Source organism: Camelus dromedarius, chromosome 29 (genome assembly GCF_036321535.1).
Source record: "Camelus dromedarius isolate mCamDro1 chromosome 29, mCamDro1.pat, whole genome shotgun sequence".
Classification (NCBI taxonomy): Eukaryota; Metazoa; Chordata; class Mammalia; order Artiodactyla; family Camelidae; genus Camelus; species Camelus dromedarius.
In genome coordinates, this window is record NC_087464.1 from 18,012,937 (window position 1) to 18,027,540 (window position 14,604).

General features: G+C 38.1%; 2 protein-coding genes across 4 annotated transcripts in view; one reads left to right on the forward strand and one right to left on the reverse strand.

Moving 5' to 3' along the window:
• The window catches only part of TM6SF1 (transmembrane 6 superfamily member 1), a 26,814-nt gene extending 18,147 nt beyond the window's left edge, over positions 1 to 8,667 (forward strand). For 2 of the 3 annotated variants that reach the window (XM_031440660.2, XM_031440665.2), the window contains exons 8-10: positions 90 to 182; positions 393 to 512; positions 7,565 to 7,774. In XM_031440660.2, coding sequence (XP_031296520.1) covers positions 90 to 182; positions 393 to 512; positions 7,565 to 7,756 — 405 coding nt within the window. In that variant the 3' untranslated portion in view covers positions 7,757 to 7,774. Of the gene's footprint in view, positions 1 to 89; positions 183 to 392; positions 513 to 7,564; positions 7,775 to 8,573 lie in introns of those variants that run through there. The other variant, XM_031440662.2, reaches the window with a different exon arrangement.
• HDGFL3 (HDGF like 3) overlaps positions 5,591 to 14,604 on the reverse strand; it is a 59,695-nt gene continuing 50,681 nt past the window's right edge. Inside the window, exon 6 of the mRNA XM_031440667.2 lies at positions 5,591 to 10,361. Within this exon, the coding sequence (XP_031296527.1) occupies positions 10,356 to 10,361 (6 nt within the window). The 3' untranslated portion in view covers positions 5,591 to 10,355. The remainder of the gene's footprint in view (positions 10,362 to 14,604) is intronic.

A 14,604-nucleotide genomic window follows, 5' to 3' on the forward strand; every position in this document is an offset into this window, starting at 1 on the left:
GACTAAACCTGGCACACTGAGCCTTATCAGCAAACGTAAGAACCATATGTGACTGTTAATCTTTATAATGAATTCATTTTTGTTCTTAGATTGCTTTGGATTGCCCAGCTGAGCTCTGCCGATTATATACGCAATTTCAAGAGCCCTACCTAAAGGATCCTGCTGCTTATCCTAAAATACAGGTCAAGTAGTTATGAAGCCTAAGATCCTTCTAGAATTAATTTTCTCTTTTTTTAGGAATGGGAAAATGTGATACCATAAAGGAAACAGGAATTAATATTTTAAAAAGTGAAAATGTTAATTGAGGAAGACATTGATTTTTTTCTCATGTTTTTCATCAGGCCAGGTTAACCATTAATTTGCTGATGATGTTATTTCTCTGTTCAAAACAGATGCTGGCATATCTGTTCTATTCGGTCCCTTACTATGTGATTGCACTTTATGGCTTAGTGGTTCCTGGATGCTCCTGGATGCCTGACATGACACTGATACATGCTGGAGGTCTAGCTCAGGTACTAAGCATATGCTCTGTTAAGAAGGTTTACTGGGGACTTGGCTGTCCCTGTTGAGTGTCTGAAAAATATTTCTGCTCTGTTTTAGGGTAGGAAATCATTATTAGATATGTTGTCCCCTTTGCTTCATGGTTCTTTAGAAGACATTTCTGCATTATTTAAATCTCACAATTACTACCTGGTTCGGTGTGCCATCCAATTATATAGATGAGGAAACTGAGGCCCAGCAAGATTAAATGATTTTTCTCACGGTCACATACCCAGCAACTGGCACTGCTGCTTTACTGTGCTATTTCCCAGTCTCTGAACACTGCAGCTACTAAAAGAGAAATAAGAACTGTTACCTTTAGTCTGTCTAAACTCAAGACTTCAGAATTCCATTATATTATGCTACACAGAATCAGGGAAATTAGTTTTTAAAAAGTTCTGCTCCTGGGAAGCAGGGCCCGACATCTCATTCCTCCCCTCTGCTACTTAGCCAAGCCTCTGGCCTAGAGTAGGTGTTCAGTGAGTACTTACTTCATTGAACTGGAAATGAATTTATCTATGAAATTATCATACAAAGTATATTTTTAGAAGATAACTATCAAAACAAATTGATCGTATAAACAAAAAAGACAATTATTAATTTGCTTTTTTCTTACTATGAATAAAAAACAAATGAACTCTTTTAAAATCATTATTTTTGTCTTGCTCTTTCCAAACAGGCATAAGAAATGCTGTTCATCCAGAAACTCTAGGCATATACAGTTAATTATACTGATGGTATAATAATTATGATGGCAAAAAGACACTGGAATTTACAGTGTTGAAAAAACAGTTACAGTACTTAAGTGTTAGTACACTGGGCTAAATCTTTCCAGGCTAAGGTACTTTTTAATTACAGAATTAGAATATTAATACAAAAAAAATTGATGCAGTATCCAGAAGTAATGGTTTCTGTCCTTTCCTTGAAAGACATTGGAAGGAAGAGAACTAGTATTTACCCTCTTTGCAGGTGTTACACTCTGAATATCTTATTTCTTAGGCCTTGGTTTTAGGTCTTTATTTCCATATCTTTCAATACCAACTATACACTGATGACTTCCAGTTTTCTCTCTTTAACTCAAACTGTTCCCAGACTCCTATATGTAATTCCAAACTCAGTCTTTTCACTTGGATGTCTCACCAGCATCTCAGATTTCATGTCCAAAATAGGATTCTTGTCCTCCCCACAACTTCTCTTCCATTTCTCCCATCTCTGTAACTGGCCCTTCCTGGCATCCAGCAGTTCAGGTCAAAAACCGGGGGTAATTATACTTTCCACTCCCTTACCTTCTACATGCAGCCCATCACTAGGTCTGGGTAGTCCTCTCTTCAGGGTAATTCTCAAATTCACCACTTTTTTTTTTTATAGCTCCTCTGCCATTACATTAGTCTCTCATCACCTTACTTCATGCAAGATAAATCATGCTAAATGTTTTACTTACCTATTTGTGTAAGGATAGACTATGTGCTCTGCTGGAGTAGCAAATACTCAGTAGTTAAACATAGTAAAGTTTCATTTCTTGCTTGTGCAAAGATTCTGTGGGATATTTTCAAGAGCCAGGCCTGGTACCAACCCAACTGCAAGGGAGGCTAATAAATGTGGTCTTCCTGGGTACCTCAGAAGAAACTGTGATGAACACATAGCATCATCTCTGCAAGTTTTTTAAAAGCCTCACTTGAAAGATAAGACTGAGGCTCAAGGCTGTTGTTACTTCCCTAAGGTCACAAAGTTACTAAATGGCAGAATAGGGATATAAAATCCCATCTGACCCGAGCCCATATTCTCCATTGTACTGTCCCTCTCCTCAGGCAAACATTAGCTGTGGCATAGAGTCCTACAGCACAGAATAAGACTTTGTATGTGGCATGTCACTGGGGTGGGAGGCAGTGACATCTGAGCTGAGGGCTTTGTGGGCCGGACAAATTTTAAGATGGAGGAAGCGTTTAAATGTTGGTGTGCAGCAGGTCAGAGGGTAGAGTAAACTTTGGCTTTTGTTTTCTTGGCTTGGTTCCCCTGCCTTAGTCTTTGTCCTCCAGAACAGAGGGCCACCCACTTACCCCACTCTTACCAGTCCCTTGATTAGATTGTTCAGCGTTTGTACTCATTACCTGTGTGTGTTGCCTGCACAGCCTGGCTTCCTCTGCGTGCCATGTTCTGTGGTCTGCCCTGCACCAGGCCCTGGTGCAGGAACACTGAGTGTCCTCAGCTAGGAGGCTGGCAAGAGTGAGGCCAAGCGTTGGACCTGGTCAAGTCTCAGGAGACAGCTGGAGAACTAGGCAGGAAGACCTAGGCCAAGGCCTTGCAGAAATCTTTGGTCTTATCCATCACTGCCCAATCTGACAGGCTAGCCGGAGGCTATGGACTAGACCTTGTAAATGTCTGAAGGATGTTTCTCCAACCCAACAGAAGAATGGTGTAATCTGAGAATTATGTGTCTGACATTCTCATAGTTCTTGGCTGGGCTTTAATATCTACCTATTCAGAGTGTTTAGCCTAAGGAAAAGTTCCCAATCATACTGCAGCAAAACAGTGCATACGATGAGAGTTGTGTGATTTGCTTTCTGCTTAGCGCATGCTTGTTTATGAAATGAATTCTCATCTTGGGAGGATATTTGACACGGTCATCACAGAAAGCACTCTCTCTAACCTTGACTAGCACCCCTCGCTTGCTAAAACTGCCATTCCTAATATAGAAGCTTTATGAAGTCATGATCCCACTAACTTTATCAAATCTGCTTTTATTGGAAGATTTAGTGAACCCCCAAGAACCTGTGATTTAATAAGAAGAAAAACTTCTAGAGCCATACAAGTCAATGGAAAACACGTTAAGTAGTTATTAGGTCCCTGATTTCAGACCATGTAGGAATCTGCCAAACCTGCTGCCTTGAGAAATCAAAAGATCAATCAAAAAATAAAATACAATAAAACCAGGATACATTTTATACCAAAAAGTTCCACTGGGACTCATAACCCAAGTGTCTTTTCATTTAAAATCCTTAATACAGGATTAAGGTTGCAAGTCTAATTTGAAGAAACACTACAAGCTGTTTAGGTCTCATTAGCATTTTCTATCAAATGAAGAATTTCTGTCTGCTAAAATGTTACTGAAAATTAAAGGATACAGTCAATATGGTTAAGACCCTGAGCTCTGGAGGCAGACTGGTTCAAATCTCAGCCTGTCACTGATTAGTTCAGTGACCTTGGTTACGTCACCTCTTTGACCCTTAGTTTCCTCTTCTGTAAAGAACGAGTAACACACCTTTCTCGTAGAGCTGCTGTGAGGATTACATGAGGTAACAGAAATAAAGGGCTTACAGCAGTGCCTGGCACACAGTCAGCTGTGGGCTTCTTTGTTGCTATTATTGTTGTTGTTGTGAGAAGATTCCCAATAAGAGCCTGGAGGAGAAATGCCTTATGCTGCTCAGCAGAGTCACTAATCTGTAGCCAGGTGTACTGTGTATAATCACCTAGAAAGCAGAGACACTGGGAGACAGCACTGGGACAGGTTCACAGAGGTGCGGCCAAGAGCCTGCCACGCCACCCGATTAACACCCCGGGGCCCTGGGAGCAGGGGCAGTGCTGCCTCGCCTCTCGCCTCTCCCCCTCCCTGGCCATGCTGCAGGTGCCATGTAATTTCTCACAAAAGGGTCTGGAGGCTTACCTGTGGATACTGTGGTTGTAAAGAGTTGACTCTACTGGGAAGCACATTTTAAAAGTTGTTTTTAAGATATTTAAAAAATATCTGAAAATGAAGGTTTAGGAAGAACACGGATAATTGGGATACTAATGCAAACCCCATTTTAGTCGTTTGCTTCTGGTGTGATTCATCACTAAACATCTTTATTTAGTATTAAAACTAGAGTTTGGGTTTAAAGTCTTTAGTTTACATTTGGTAGAGACAGTCTTGAAATTGTCAAAAGGTCAGCAAGACAATCTAAAAACAAAGGGCCCAGGTTTTCAACCAAGTAAAGTGTCAGATCATGAACAAGTATTTCAGCTGGTTTTGTATCTGTAGAAAGAGTCCCATGCGCTTGGCACCGTCCTAAGCATGTCACAAAGATCAACTCACTGAACCCGTGTAACGATCCTATGAGGTGGGCTCCGTTTTTATCCTGCTTTTACAGATGAGGAAGCCAAAGAGGTTACATACCTAACACAATGCCATACTGTTGGTTTTCGGGATTTGATGCTGTCGATCTGGTTCCAGATTCAGTGTTCTTAACCACAAGACTACGGTGCTCAGAAAACCCTAAGAAATGGTAACACGGTTCTGGTTAGCTATTTATACCATATCAGCCAAATAGTCTGGCTACCGTCCCAATATTAGTTCCATATTAGTTTCTGCCTATAGTATTTATGTGGACACATAAAACTTTCAGTTCTCCTTTCTGGAACCAGGATTGTGCTTTTTTGTCATCCTTTCCAGATTGTCTCTAGAAGAAAACAGAGCTATTAAAATTTAACCTTTTTCTTTGCTTTTATTGCCTCATTTTCCATCCCAATCATCCATTCTTAAAAAAGAAAAAATCAAAGTAATTTCTTAATTTAAATTTCTTTAAGGTGACAAAATGATTTAGAGTGAAGTAGAAGAAAAATGATTAGGGATTCAACTTCACATCACTGAGCTCTCCAAGCCGTCATAAGGAGGACTCGTGTACTGGTAGGGACATCACTCAGGAGACATAGTTTGGCCCCTTATCAGCTATGTGCTTGGGAGGGGAACCCTCCTCAAGTGAGGCTGAGGCTTTTCTGAAACTTCAGAACCCTGAAAACTGGACATCATATGCCCTGGGAGGAAGCTATGGTTGGATGCTCACTCAGCTGGAGGTGAGGCCATTATAAATGCACCCACTAGAACTATGAGCAATACTGGAAAATGCAGAAAACTGGCCTCAGGCCTTTTCTCTCAATTACATACCTCTTTTGATTAGAAATGTAATCATCCTTACCCCTTGTTAAATAATTCTGAAGAAAAAGGCCTACTAAAGTAGGTATAAAATAGAGAAATGCTTTGTAGAAGCCTTTTTGTATTGTGACAGTCACAAGACCATTACTGTTGAAGGTTTATTGAGCTCTAACAGTGCGATAGGTGCCACACAACACATCAGACACAATACCTGCCCGGTGGGCTTACAATCTAATCTAAGGACGTGATCATTTTTTAATGTTGCCATGAGTTTGCTGTTTGTGAAAATGAGGTATTAACTGCACTGATTAGTGCAGGAAAAAAGCCTATGAAATCAGACTTTTTAAGCAGGTTTCCTTATGCAAGTAGGCATGGTTGCTCATATTATTCCCTCAAACTATGGTTGGCATTTCCCCCAATTTGGTGATTTTTGAGATATGTACAAGTGTTTATGAAGATAGAGGCACCAAATGCACATTTCTGAAGATCAGGGTTCAAATCTGGCCTCTAGTCAAGGAAAAGTTTGGTTTTATATTTATTCAAAACAGGCCTTAGGGAAAAACAGTGACAGGGCCAAGTTCCTGTCTAGCGTTCCCAGAATGTCAGCAAGAGCAGCTCCTCAGGGCAGTCTCTCAAATGCCCTTTACTCTCAAAATGTTTTGTCTTCATAGCCCAGAGATGAAATGCTTAACATCTGCTGGGTTCTGTCTGAGCATCTGCCCTGGGGGAGGTGTGTTCGAGGGCAGAGCCCTCTCAGTGCCTCACAGATCGCAATGCAGACAGTTCCTGCGTTGGCGCTGGTCCTTGGCAACACACCACGCTAATTTGATTTCTATCTCCAGAGAGCAGCAAAACTACCAGACCTCCACAGAATGAATCAGTAATCTGTAAAAATGTAACCTGTTGAAATGTCTGTCACTGATAGAATCCATACATGCGCTGCTTATGAAATCTTGTCCTTTTCTTACCATAGTAAAGTCAAGTGCTAAGTAACACTTTTATCTGTTAACCACTTAGCAGAATAAACTGACTTATATGGAAGGAAATGTAAGATAACTTTTATGTATTTAAAGCAAATTATTTAGTTTTTCATTCTTGTCACTTCTGTGCCTTCTTTAGATTATTGTTATCTTTTGTCTCTTTACTTTCTTTGATGTTGATGAACTAAGAAGTCACCATTACTGCACTTGGATTCCCAGTCCTTTATTCATGTATATCTTGAATTTCAATAAGATAAGAAATGCAGACTCCAGGGTTGCATTTTGTAATGATACAAGGATCCTGAGGAAATACTTTTACAGAAGCGTTTTCTAATACAGATTTCCCCCTGTGCTTAAGAAAAGTATCAAAAAAGACCAACCGGCACATTCTAAATGTATGTTCTGAACAAATATTTAAGTACAAATGGGAAGCTCTTGCCTTTCTGTTTGTAAACTCAGATTATGCTGACGAGCCATACTTCTAAACAGATAATCATTTGATTTGAAAAAGTTGTCTGCGTGTACATTTGCCATTTTATAAAGAACAACCAAATTCCTACCTATCTTACCTTACAAAACAACCCTTAGTATTTTTTAAGTTGCATAAAAAACAAATACATGAACAAATAAACAAAATACATAAGGAAGGGCTTTGAGTTTTTGCTCCAAGGAGTAGGTGAAAGATTGATAAACGAAGCTGAGGTCATCAGTGCTTCTCTTTAAATAGTTATGCTAAAAATATTTTAGCTGTCTAAACTCTATTTGCTTCATTTTTACTGGAACACATTTTGTGAGCTGCAACTGAGTCCTTATATAGGATATCTCCAGGATGCAAATCAGAAAAAAACAGATTTTATTCAGATTTTTCTGTTAAATTGAGCCGCTAATGTTTGGTAGGGGGCACTAGATGGGTTAAAAAACAGCTAGCATGACAGAGACATGCTAAAGAAGGTTTATTTTATTTGAACTGTTATATCATGCGTGGCTTGAAATTCAGTGAAATATTGAAGACTGGACTGTTTGAAAGTACTGATTTTGAGGGCACAGGAACATGGTCCAAATGAATCATTCAGAACTCAAGGTGCATCCAACTGAACACAAAATTCATGCTTACCCTTTTTTTTTTTTAATGCAACAGGCTCAGTTTTCTCACATCGGTGCTTCTCTTCATGCTAGAACTGCTTATGTCTACAGAGTCCCAGAAGAAGCGAAAATCCTTTTTTTAGCATTAAACATAGCATATGGAGTCCTTCCTCAGCTCTTGGCCTATCGCTGTATCTACAAACCAGAGTTCTTCATAAAAACAAAGGCAGATGAAAAAGTTGAATAAAAACATTATTTTATGTTCTTCCTTTCCAGATTACTGACTTTTGTTATCCTGGTATCGGTATCTTGTCCCTTTTCACTCTCTTCCCATACAGGAACATTTTAGAATAAATTCTTGCTCTGCACTGTATGTGTGAGCTATCATAGGTATTGTGTGGGTAGATTTTTTTTGAAGGAAAATTGAAGTTGTTCAGAAAGTTCGTTTAAAGAAATAAGTTCAGAGTTATCTGTGAATAAACTTGGCCATCTATCTTAATACTCTGTTTGCACATATTAAATGAGTGTGAAAAATTCCAATAGAGCTCCTACAAGAGTGAGCATGAAAAGGAAACTATTCCAAAGTGAATATGGTCTGTGCATATTAAAAATTTCAAAATAGCAAATACAGATTGGAGAAATTTTTTTGCATATAAGATAAATATGCTTTATTATCAACCTCAATATAAAAGGCAAATAAATCATAAAAATTTTAAAATGTTGTTTGAAAAATGTTTTCCCAAGGAAAGTATATTATTTACTGCTGTTTTAAAAATTGCTTTTATTTAAATTTTTTTGGTGAGTCTAAATAGCTAGGGAGGGAATCTATAAGTTTATCATTACCCTTAATGCTTATTTTATTCGTGACTGGAAAGATTTCTATTGTATTTCTGTGTATATCCTTAATAAAATTATTTTTGGCTTTTCATGAAGACAAATCTTACTAAGTTTGAAATACTCTTTTTTTCAGAAAAAGTTCTCTAGGCTTTAGGCTTTTTATTTTAAAAATCTGTCAAGTTATATGTTCCAATTCAAATGTCATCTACATTCTCCTTATGTTTTAGTGGGAGCAATGAAGAGGACTTTGGATGAATTAATTAAATTTCATTCATTTTAAATTAAAATATTCAAAATTAAAAAGTACCTTTTAAGGACAAAGAACTGGACTGGCATCCCTGCTGTCTTTTAATGAACTTTTCATATTCGGAAGTGTGAGTGAGTACAATAGAGAAAAATCGGTATTTGCTAAGTGGGAGAAACAAACCAAAAACACAGCCGCTGCCTCAGTGCCCTGGAGTGGTAAGTGGATTGGTGCTTTTAATACCCTCAGCTGCTGTCATCACCATCACCATCATCATCATGAATGGCCCTAAGTCTTTAGAGCTTCTCACATTTTTTCTTCATGTTATTTACTAGCTCTTCACCAAAATAAGAAATCCAAATGAAAACGGGGTCCAAATCAATGCATGGATAATGTCAAGTGTGTGAATTTAGGGTCCACTGAGCTGGTAAGTATCTCAGACGTGCAAGCAATCACGTAGCCAATTCTTCCCTCCCACACAGTGTTTATAAAAAAACCTAAAACCCACAGAGTTTTAAAAAGAGAAAAAGAAAACCCTCACCTGCGCTTGATTCTATTGTCAACTTGCTGTTAGCAATTTTTTGCTTTAATATATGAATTACATTAATACCCCACATTACATATATGAAGCCAAATTACACTAACTTAGTTGTTTACAGCCTCAAATCTTACTCCCAGTACACATTCCAATAAATTTATTCTGTAAAAACAATACATTTTTTTGTTTTTGATTTTTTTTTTTACAGTAAACTTTTCAACTACAAACCTCGAATACGCGAAAGATGATCCAAGGACAAGCATAACAGGATTGATAAAACCCAAACTGACTAAATGTGTTCTCACAATATAAGCTGGCATAAAAATAAATAAAATTCTCTATTATCACAATAGCAACAATAATGTACACATAATAATGGTTTGTGGATGAATATTAACTATTCTAATTCTATTTCCAAAAGAAAACAGATCATTTTAAAAGTCTATTTTAAAAGTCAACACTCTGATTTCCCATAGGGCTACTGCTGATTCCAGCTTTAAAATGTAAAGTATCCACCTTGAGTGATTAGCTCAAATTGTCTTGGCGTTGGGAAAAAAATAAATCATCGCCTTTATTTTGGAGTAACACAAAATGACTCACTAACTTCACATATAGAAACTGAGTTTGTGTACGTAACAACATGAGTTTTGAGAAGTATAAGCTGTCAACTAGCTATTTCTAATACAGAATAGATATTTTACAGTATGATTAAACTTTACACATGGCCTCAAAACTGAAGGACAATTTTAAGTTTATCTTCAATATGCCAACGTTATATATCTAGGAATTGGTTCCTGGGTTCTGTCACAGAGAAGAAATCCCTTAAGCATTATGTTGAGTGGTCATTTCAAAAAAATGCTAATTTGTATTATAACTGAGTGTTTGATGATGGCGGAATAAAGGCAGGAGTGATGAATGTAACTGCCTTGATAAAGAATCCTAGACATGTATAAGCTTGTGCAAAAATCTTGATAATCCTTAGTGGTTAAGGGCAACTTCATGCAACCAAATAACATGAAATTAAATCAATAACCTTTAAAAAAGGCTAAAATGTCTTTCTTTCCCCCAAACACAACAGAGAGGAATGTGAATAATGTACATACAAACTGGGGTTCTGTCAATGACAACAAGGACTATGTGTTGGTTCATATCAAATCCAAGAATATTAGACAACCAAACGTATAACCTTCTTGTGGTTTTCTTTATATGCAGCATTCATTATGGTAGTTAGGTCTGTAAGAAAAGAAAGAAAACAAGCCTTTAGATGATACTGGATACTAAACAATAAAAGCTATCCACACCTATACAGTATATAACTGGATTTCCTAAGATTCTAATCTGCACTGCAGCATTAACAATATTTAGCAAGAACAACCTCTGAGGCTTTGCTTTATACCCATCAGTGCAAAAAGCTTATGAAGGAACAACTAAGGCATTTTTAGTATTCCATTAAAAAAAAGGAAAAAACAATAAACTTTGTCTATTGTCTGGCAGGGCACAGAGTACATCAGTGTGTACTCTGTATAATTCTAGGGCAGTGTATTGCTGGGATACATAAAGTCAATGGAAAAATTGAGGTAATTCATCTTTGTGAGGACTCTGGTGTCAGAAAGGTAAATTGCTTAAAATTTTAAAAGCATTTGCAGAATGCGCAAATTATTCTATATAATATCTACAACTTAATTACTTGTGACATATGGCTCAAAGAGATATAAGAGTTAACAAAATCAAGATGTACAAAAAGAAAGGCCTAGATTTCTTTTAAAGGTTAGATTACATCCATGTGACAAAGAAAATATTTCCGTTTCCTGAAACAAGTGTTTCAATTTGGGCCCCACTTTAAATTGTGTCAGGTTACACTTCCCCACAGGGATGTTATTTTTGTTTTCTTCATCAATAACCCAAATGCATTAACCCCCTAGTAATGTTCTCATGGGAAGGATGAAAGAGGAAACTCAGGCCCCAAAGATTTGCTCTAAAAGCAGCCTACTTCAGCTCTTCACTAAGTGAATGAACTTGTTTGTAAGCATACATGTGCTCACTCATTGGTCTGTTCTCAGTTACGTAGCCAAAACCTATCCTGTACGGCACACAATACCATGTATAAATAATTCCAGAACCTTCAAATAGGAAAAGTTACTAAACCTACCATCCTTTCAGGATGACAGAGATACATTTCTTAGCCTTCTCTGTTCCTACCAAAATGAGAAAGTCAATCTTAAAAAAAAAAATCACATTTAAAATCTGTGAACTTGCAAGATGCAGTGCCGGATGACTCCTAATTATTTCTTAACAAACGAAAACACTAGATATAAGATTATACTCACAGACTTTGAAGGATTTCCCCCCTTTGTAAAGGAGGAAGACACACATTAAAACAATGAAAAATTGTTAAATTTTTCAAAGGAAAAAACTTCTTTAATAATGTCTTTTTATTAATATTAATGTGAAAGGCAATACCTTCTATGTTTACATGGGTAGAAAATTCATAGTAACAACCACTCAATCCATGTTGAAGATTATTTTTGGACCAGATTGTCCCATGGAAGCCTCAGAATATTATTCACGCCCCAAAGTGAGGGTGGTAGCAGAATGTGACTAACTTAAGGACATGATTTTTTTTATCTGGTGGCGGGTTAGGGGTTTCGGGGGGTGGAGGGAGGAGGGGAGTATCCTTAAACAAGGTGCTGTCAAATGGGTGCTTAAAAAACCAAATTATAAATCTGATTTTTTTAACTTCTCATACCATAATCAGTCTACCTGCATTTGTGTATCAAAAAATATCTTGGTAATTCTTAATGGTGTCTGTTTTGGACATAGTGTGCTGAGTGTCTGCTAGACTGGACACCTCCTCTGAGCAAGCAGCCACAAGTGGTTCCTTAACGTGCTGGTTGCCATGCCCTGTGCTACGTCTACACTGGATGCTGGCTGGCTAATCCAATCAGATTCTCCCCTGAGGCATTTGAATGTGAGGCACACTGCAAGGCTGCAGGGTGGCAATGAAGCTGAAAGCCACCCACACAGAAAGCAGAAGTTATGAGGCAGCAGAAATCCTAGGATCTTTCCATGGAGCACCATTTTTACTTGAAAAAATGATGACAGGTAAACTCTGGCTATTCAGACTTGGGCATTTTGCACTTTGTCAAAAATAATGAAGTGAACCTATCACTTCAAGGAAAACAACTAGCAGCATTTGCTGCCAATGATAAAATCTGAGCCTTTAAAAGCGAAAATTAGAATTCTGGAAAACTTAGATCTTCCACAGTCAACAGCTTCCCAATGCGTAAAGATTTCTCTGACAAGGTAGGTAGTGATATTTATAAATGTGACGAAAAAGATTTCATCATGAAAATATTTGGAAGATCTAGGAACAAATATTTTCCAAATGTGTAAAACCTATTTAAAGTACCAGACAGTCCAACAGATTTTAACCAAACAATACAAAAGGTTCAGATTCCACTCTGTAACTCACCTCTAAGAACCCACCACTTACAGGACTGGTGTATTTCACAGAATATACACGATGATCTGACAAGACTATTAAAATATTTGTATTTCCATTTTCCAACTACATGTCTGTGTAAGGCCACATTTTCTTCATATACTTCAACCAAAATTACATTTTACAACAGACTGAATACAGAAGCAGATATGAGAATCCTGCCCAATGTCTTCTATTTAAGAAGACATTGAAGAGATTTTTTAAAATGTAAAACAATGTTATTTTTCTCAAAAAATTTTTTTGGGAAATTTTTTTTCCCATAAAAATGTGTTATGTTAAGTAATGGGCTTATTATTATTTTTAAATAAATTAATAAATATCTTAAAATTTTGTTTTTATTTCTAATTATGTAAATATCAATAGCTATAACAAAAACTCTTTGGGGCCCGCAATAACTTTTAAGAATATTAAAGGGGTCCTGAGACCAAAAACTTTGATGACCACTGGCTTAGAATAAATGAGAGTAAATGATGAGAAATGAGGCTGAAAAGATAAACTGGGGTCAGAGAAGAAGACCTTTATATTCTGAAATAAGGAGTTTGGGCTTGGTCTGAAGGGCAGTGGCAAGACATAAGGAGGCAGCACTACACTGTGGAAGCAGCAATAGGTCAAGGGTAAGAAGAATAAAGGCATGAACACTGGTTAGTGGTTACAGTGAACTCTGTGGCTGTCCTCCCAACATTTATTCTATTCTCTGCTTCTCCCCTCAATGATGTGATAGCCTTGTGATTTGGGGACTTCACTCCAGCTCCAGGAATGGGTAGAACCTGACTGGCCTAAACCAGTTCCAACTCCCTTGTTATCAGTAGTTGGTTCTGGGATGGGCAGCTTTCCAACATGGTCCTCAGTGATGCCTGCCTCCTGGTATTCATAGCCTTGTGTAATCCCCTCCCTTTGAGTGTGCTCTGGACCTTGTGACTTGCTTCTAATGAACAGAATAAAGCAAAAGTGATGGGATGTCACTTCTTAGATTAGATAACAAAAGGCTGACTTCTGTGTTGCTAGCATTCTCTTTTTCATTAATGAAGCCAGCTTCCATGTTGGAGCTGCCTTATGGAGAAACTCACATGGCAAAGAACCAAGGGAGGCTTTGGCCAACAGTCAGTGAGGAACCGAAGCCCTCAGTCCAGTAGCTGTGAGTAACTGAATCCTGCCAACAACTATCTGAGTGAGCTTGGAAGAGGACCAACCCCAAGCTGAGCGTTAAAATGATTTGAGCCCCTGCTAATACTTTAATTGCAGCTTCGGAGAGATCCAGAGACAGAGGTCTCAACAAGTTACACCTATCTGGATTCCTGATCCATAGAAAATGCTAGATAATAAGTGCTATTTTAAGCCACTGAGTTTTGGGGTAATTTGTTGCATGGCAATAGATAATACAGCGGATGTATGATCTGTATGGGGTCCTGGCCGCCAAGATTAGTCACCTCCACTCTGCAGCCACATGAATCAAGAAGGGAAGCTCCAAGTGTTCTGGAGCTTGCCCCCTTCTGCCTCGTGCTTCCACCGGCAGGACTGAGGATGTAGGAAGAGAGCCTCTGAAAGTAAAGGGAGCCTCAGAATTCTGTGGGTTCCTTGTAAGAACCTCTTCTCTCCTTCCTTTACCAATATTCATAACCTCAATGCTACCATCTGCCTTGAGACTATCAAACCTTTTTCTTTATGCCTTTTATACCCTTGCTTACTTTGGTTACCACAGGGTGGGCTCCAGAGCATCTGTCACTTCCTGGACTCTCCTCCCCAGTCAGCTTTGTACACGTTCATTTATATCCTTCTCTCTTAAACCTTCCCGCCTTCAACCCAAATTCTTTATTCTTTTCTACTGGGCCTCTTGGAAATTACAGTCAGACATTAGCAAATCTACATTCCCAAGGTATTTTACTCATCTCCTTGAACTGTCATTCAATATCATAACTGCTGGGATGTCAAAATGCACAGAGACTGTCTTTCCAGGACTTTCTGGCCTCTCGGTTC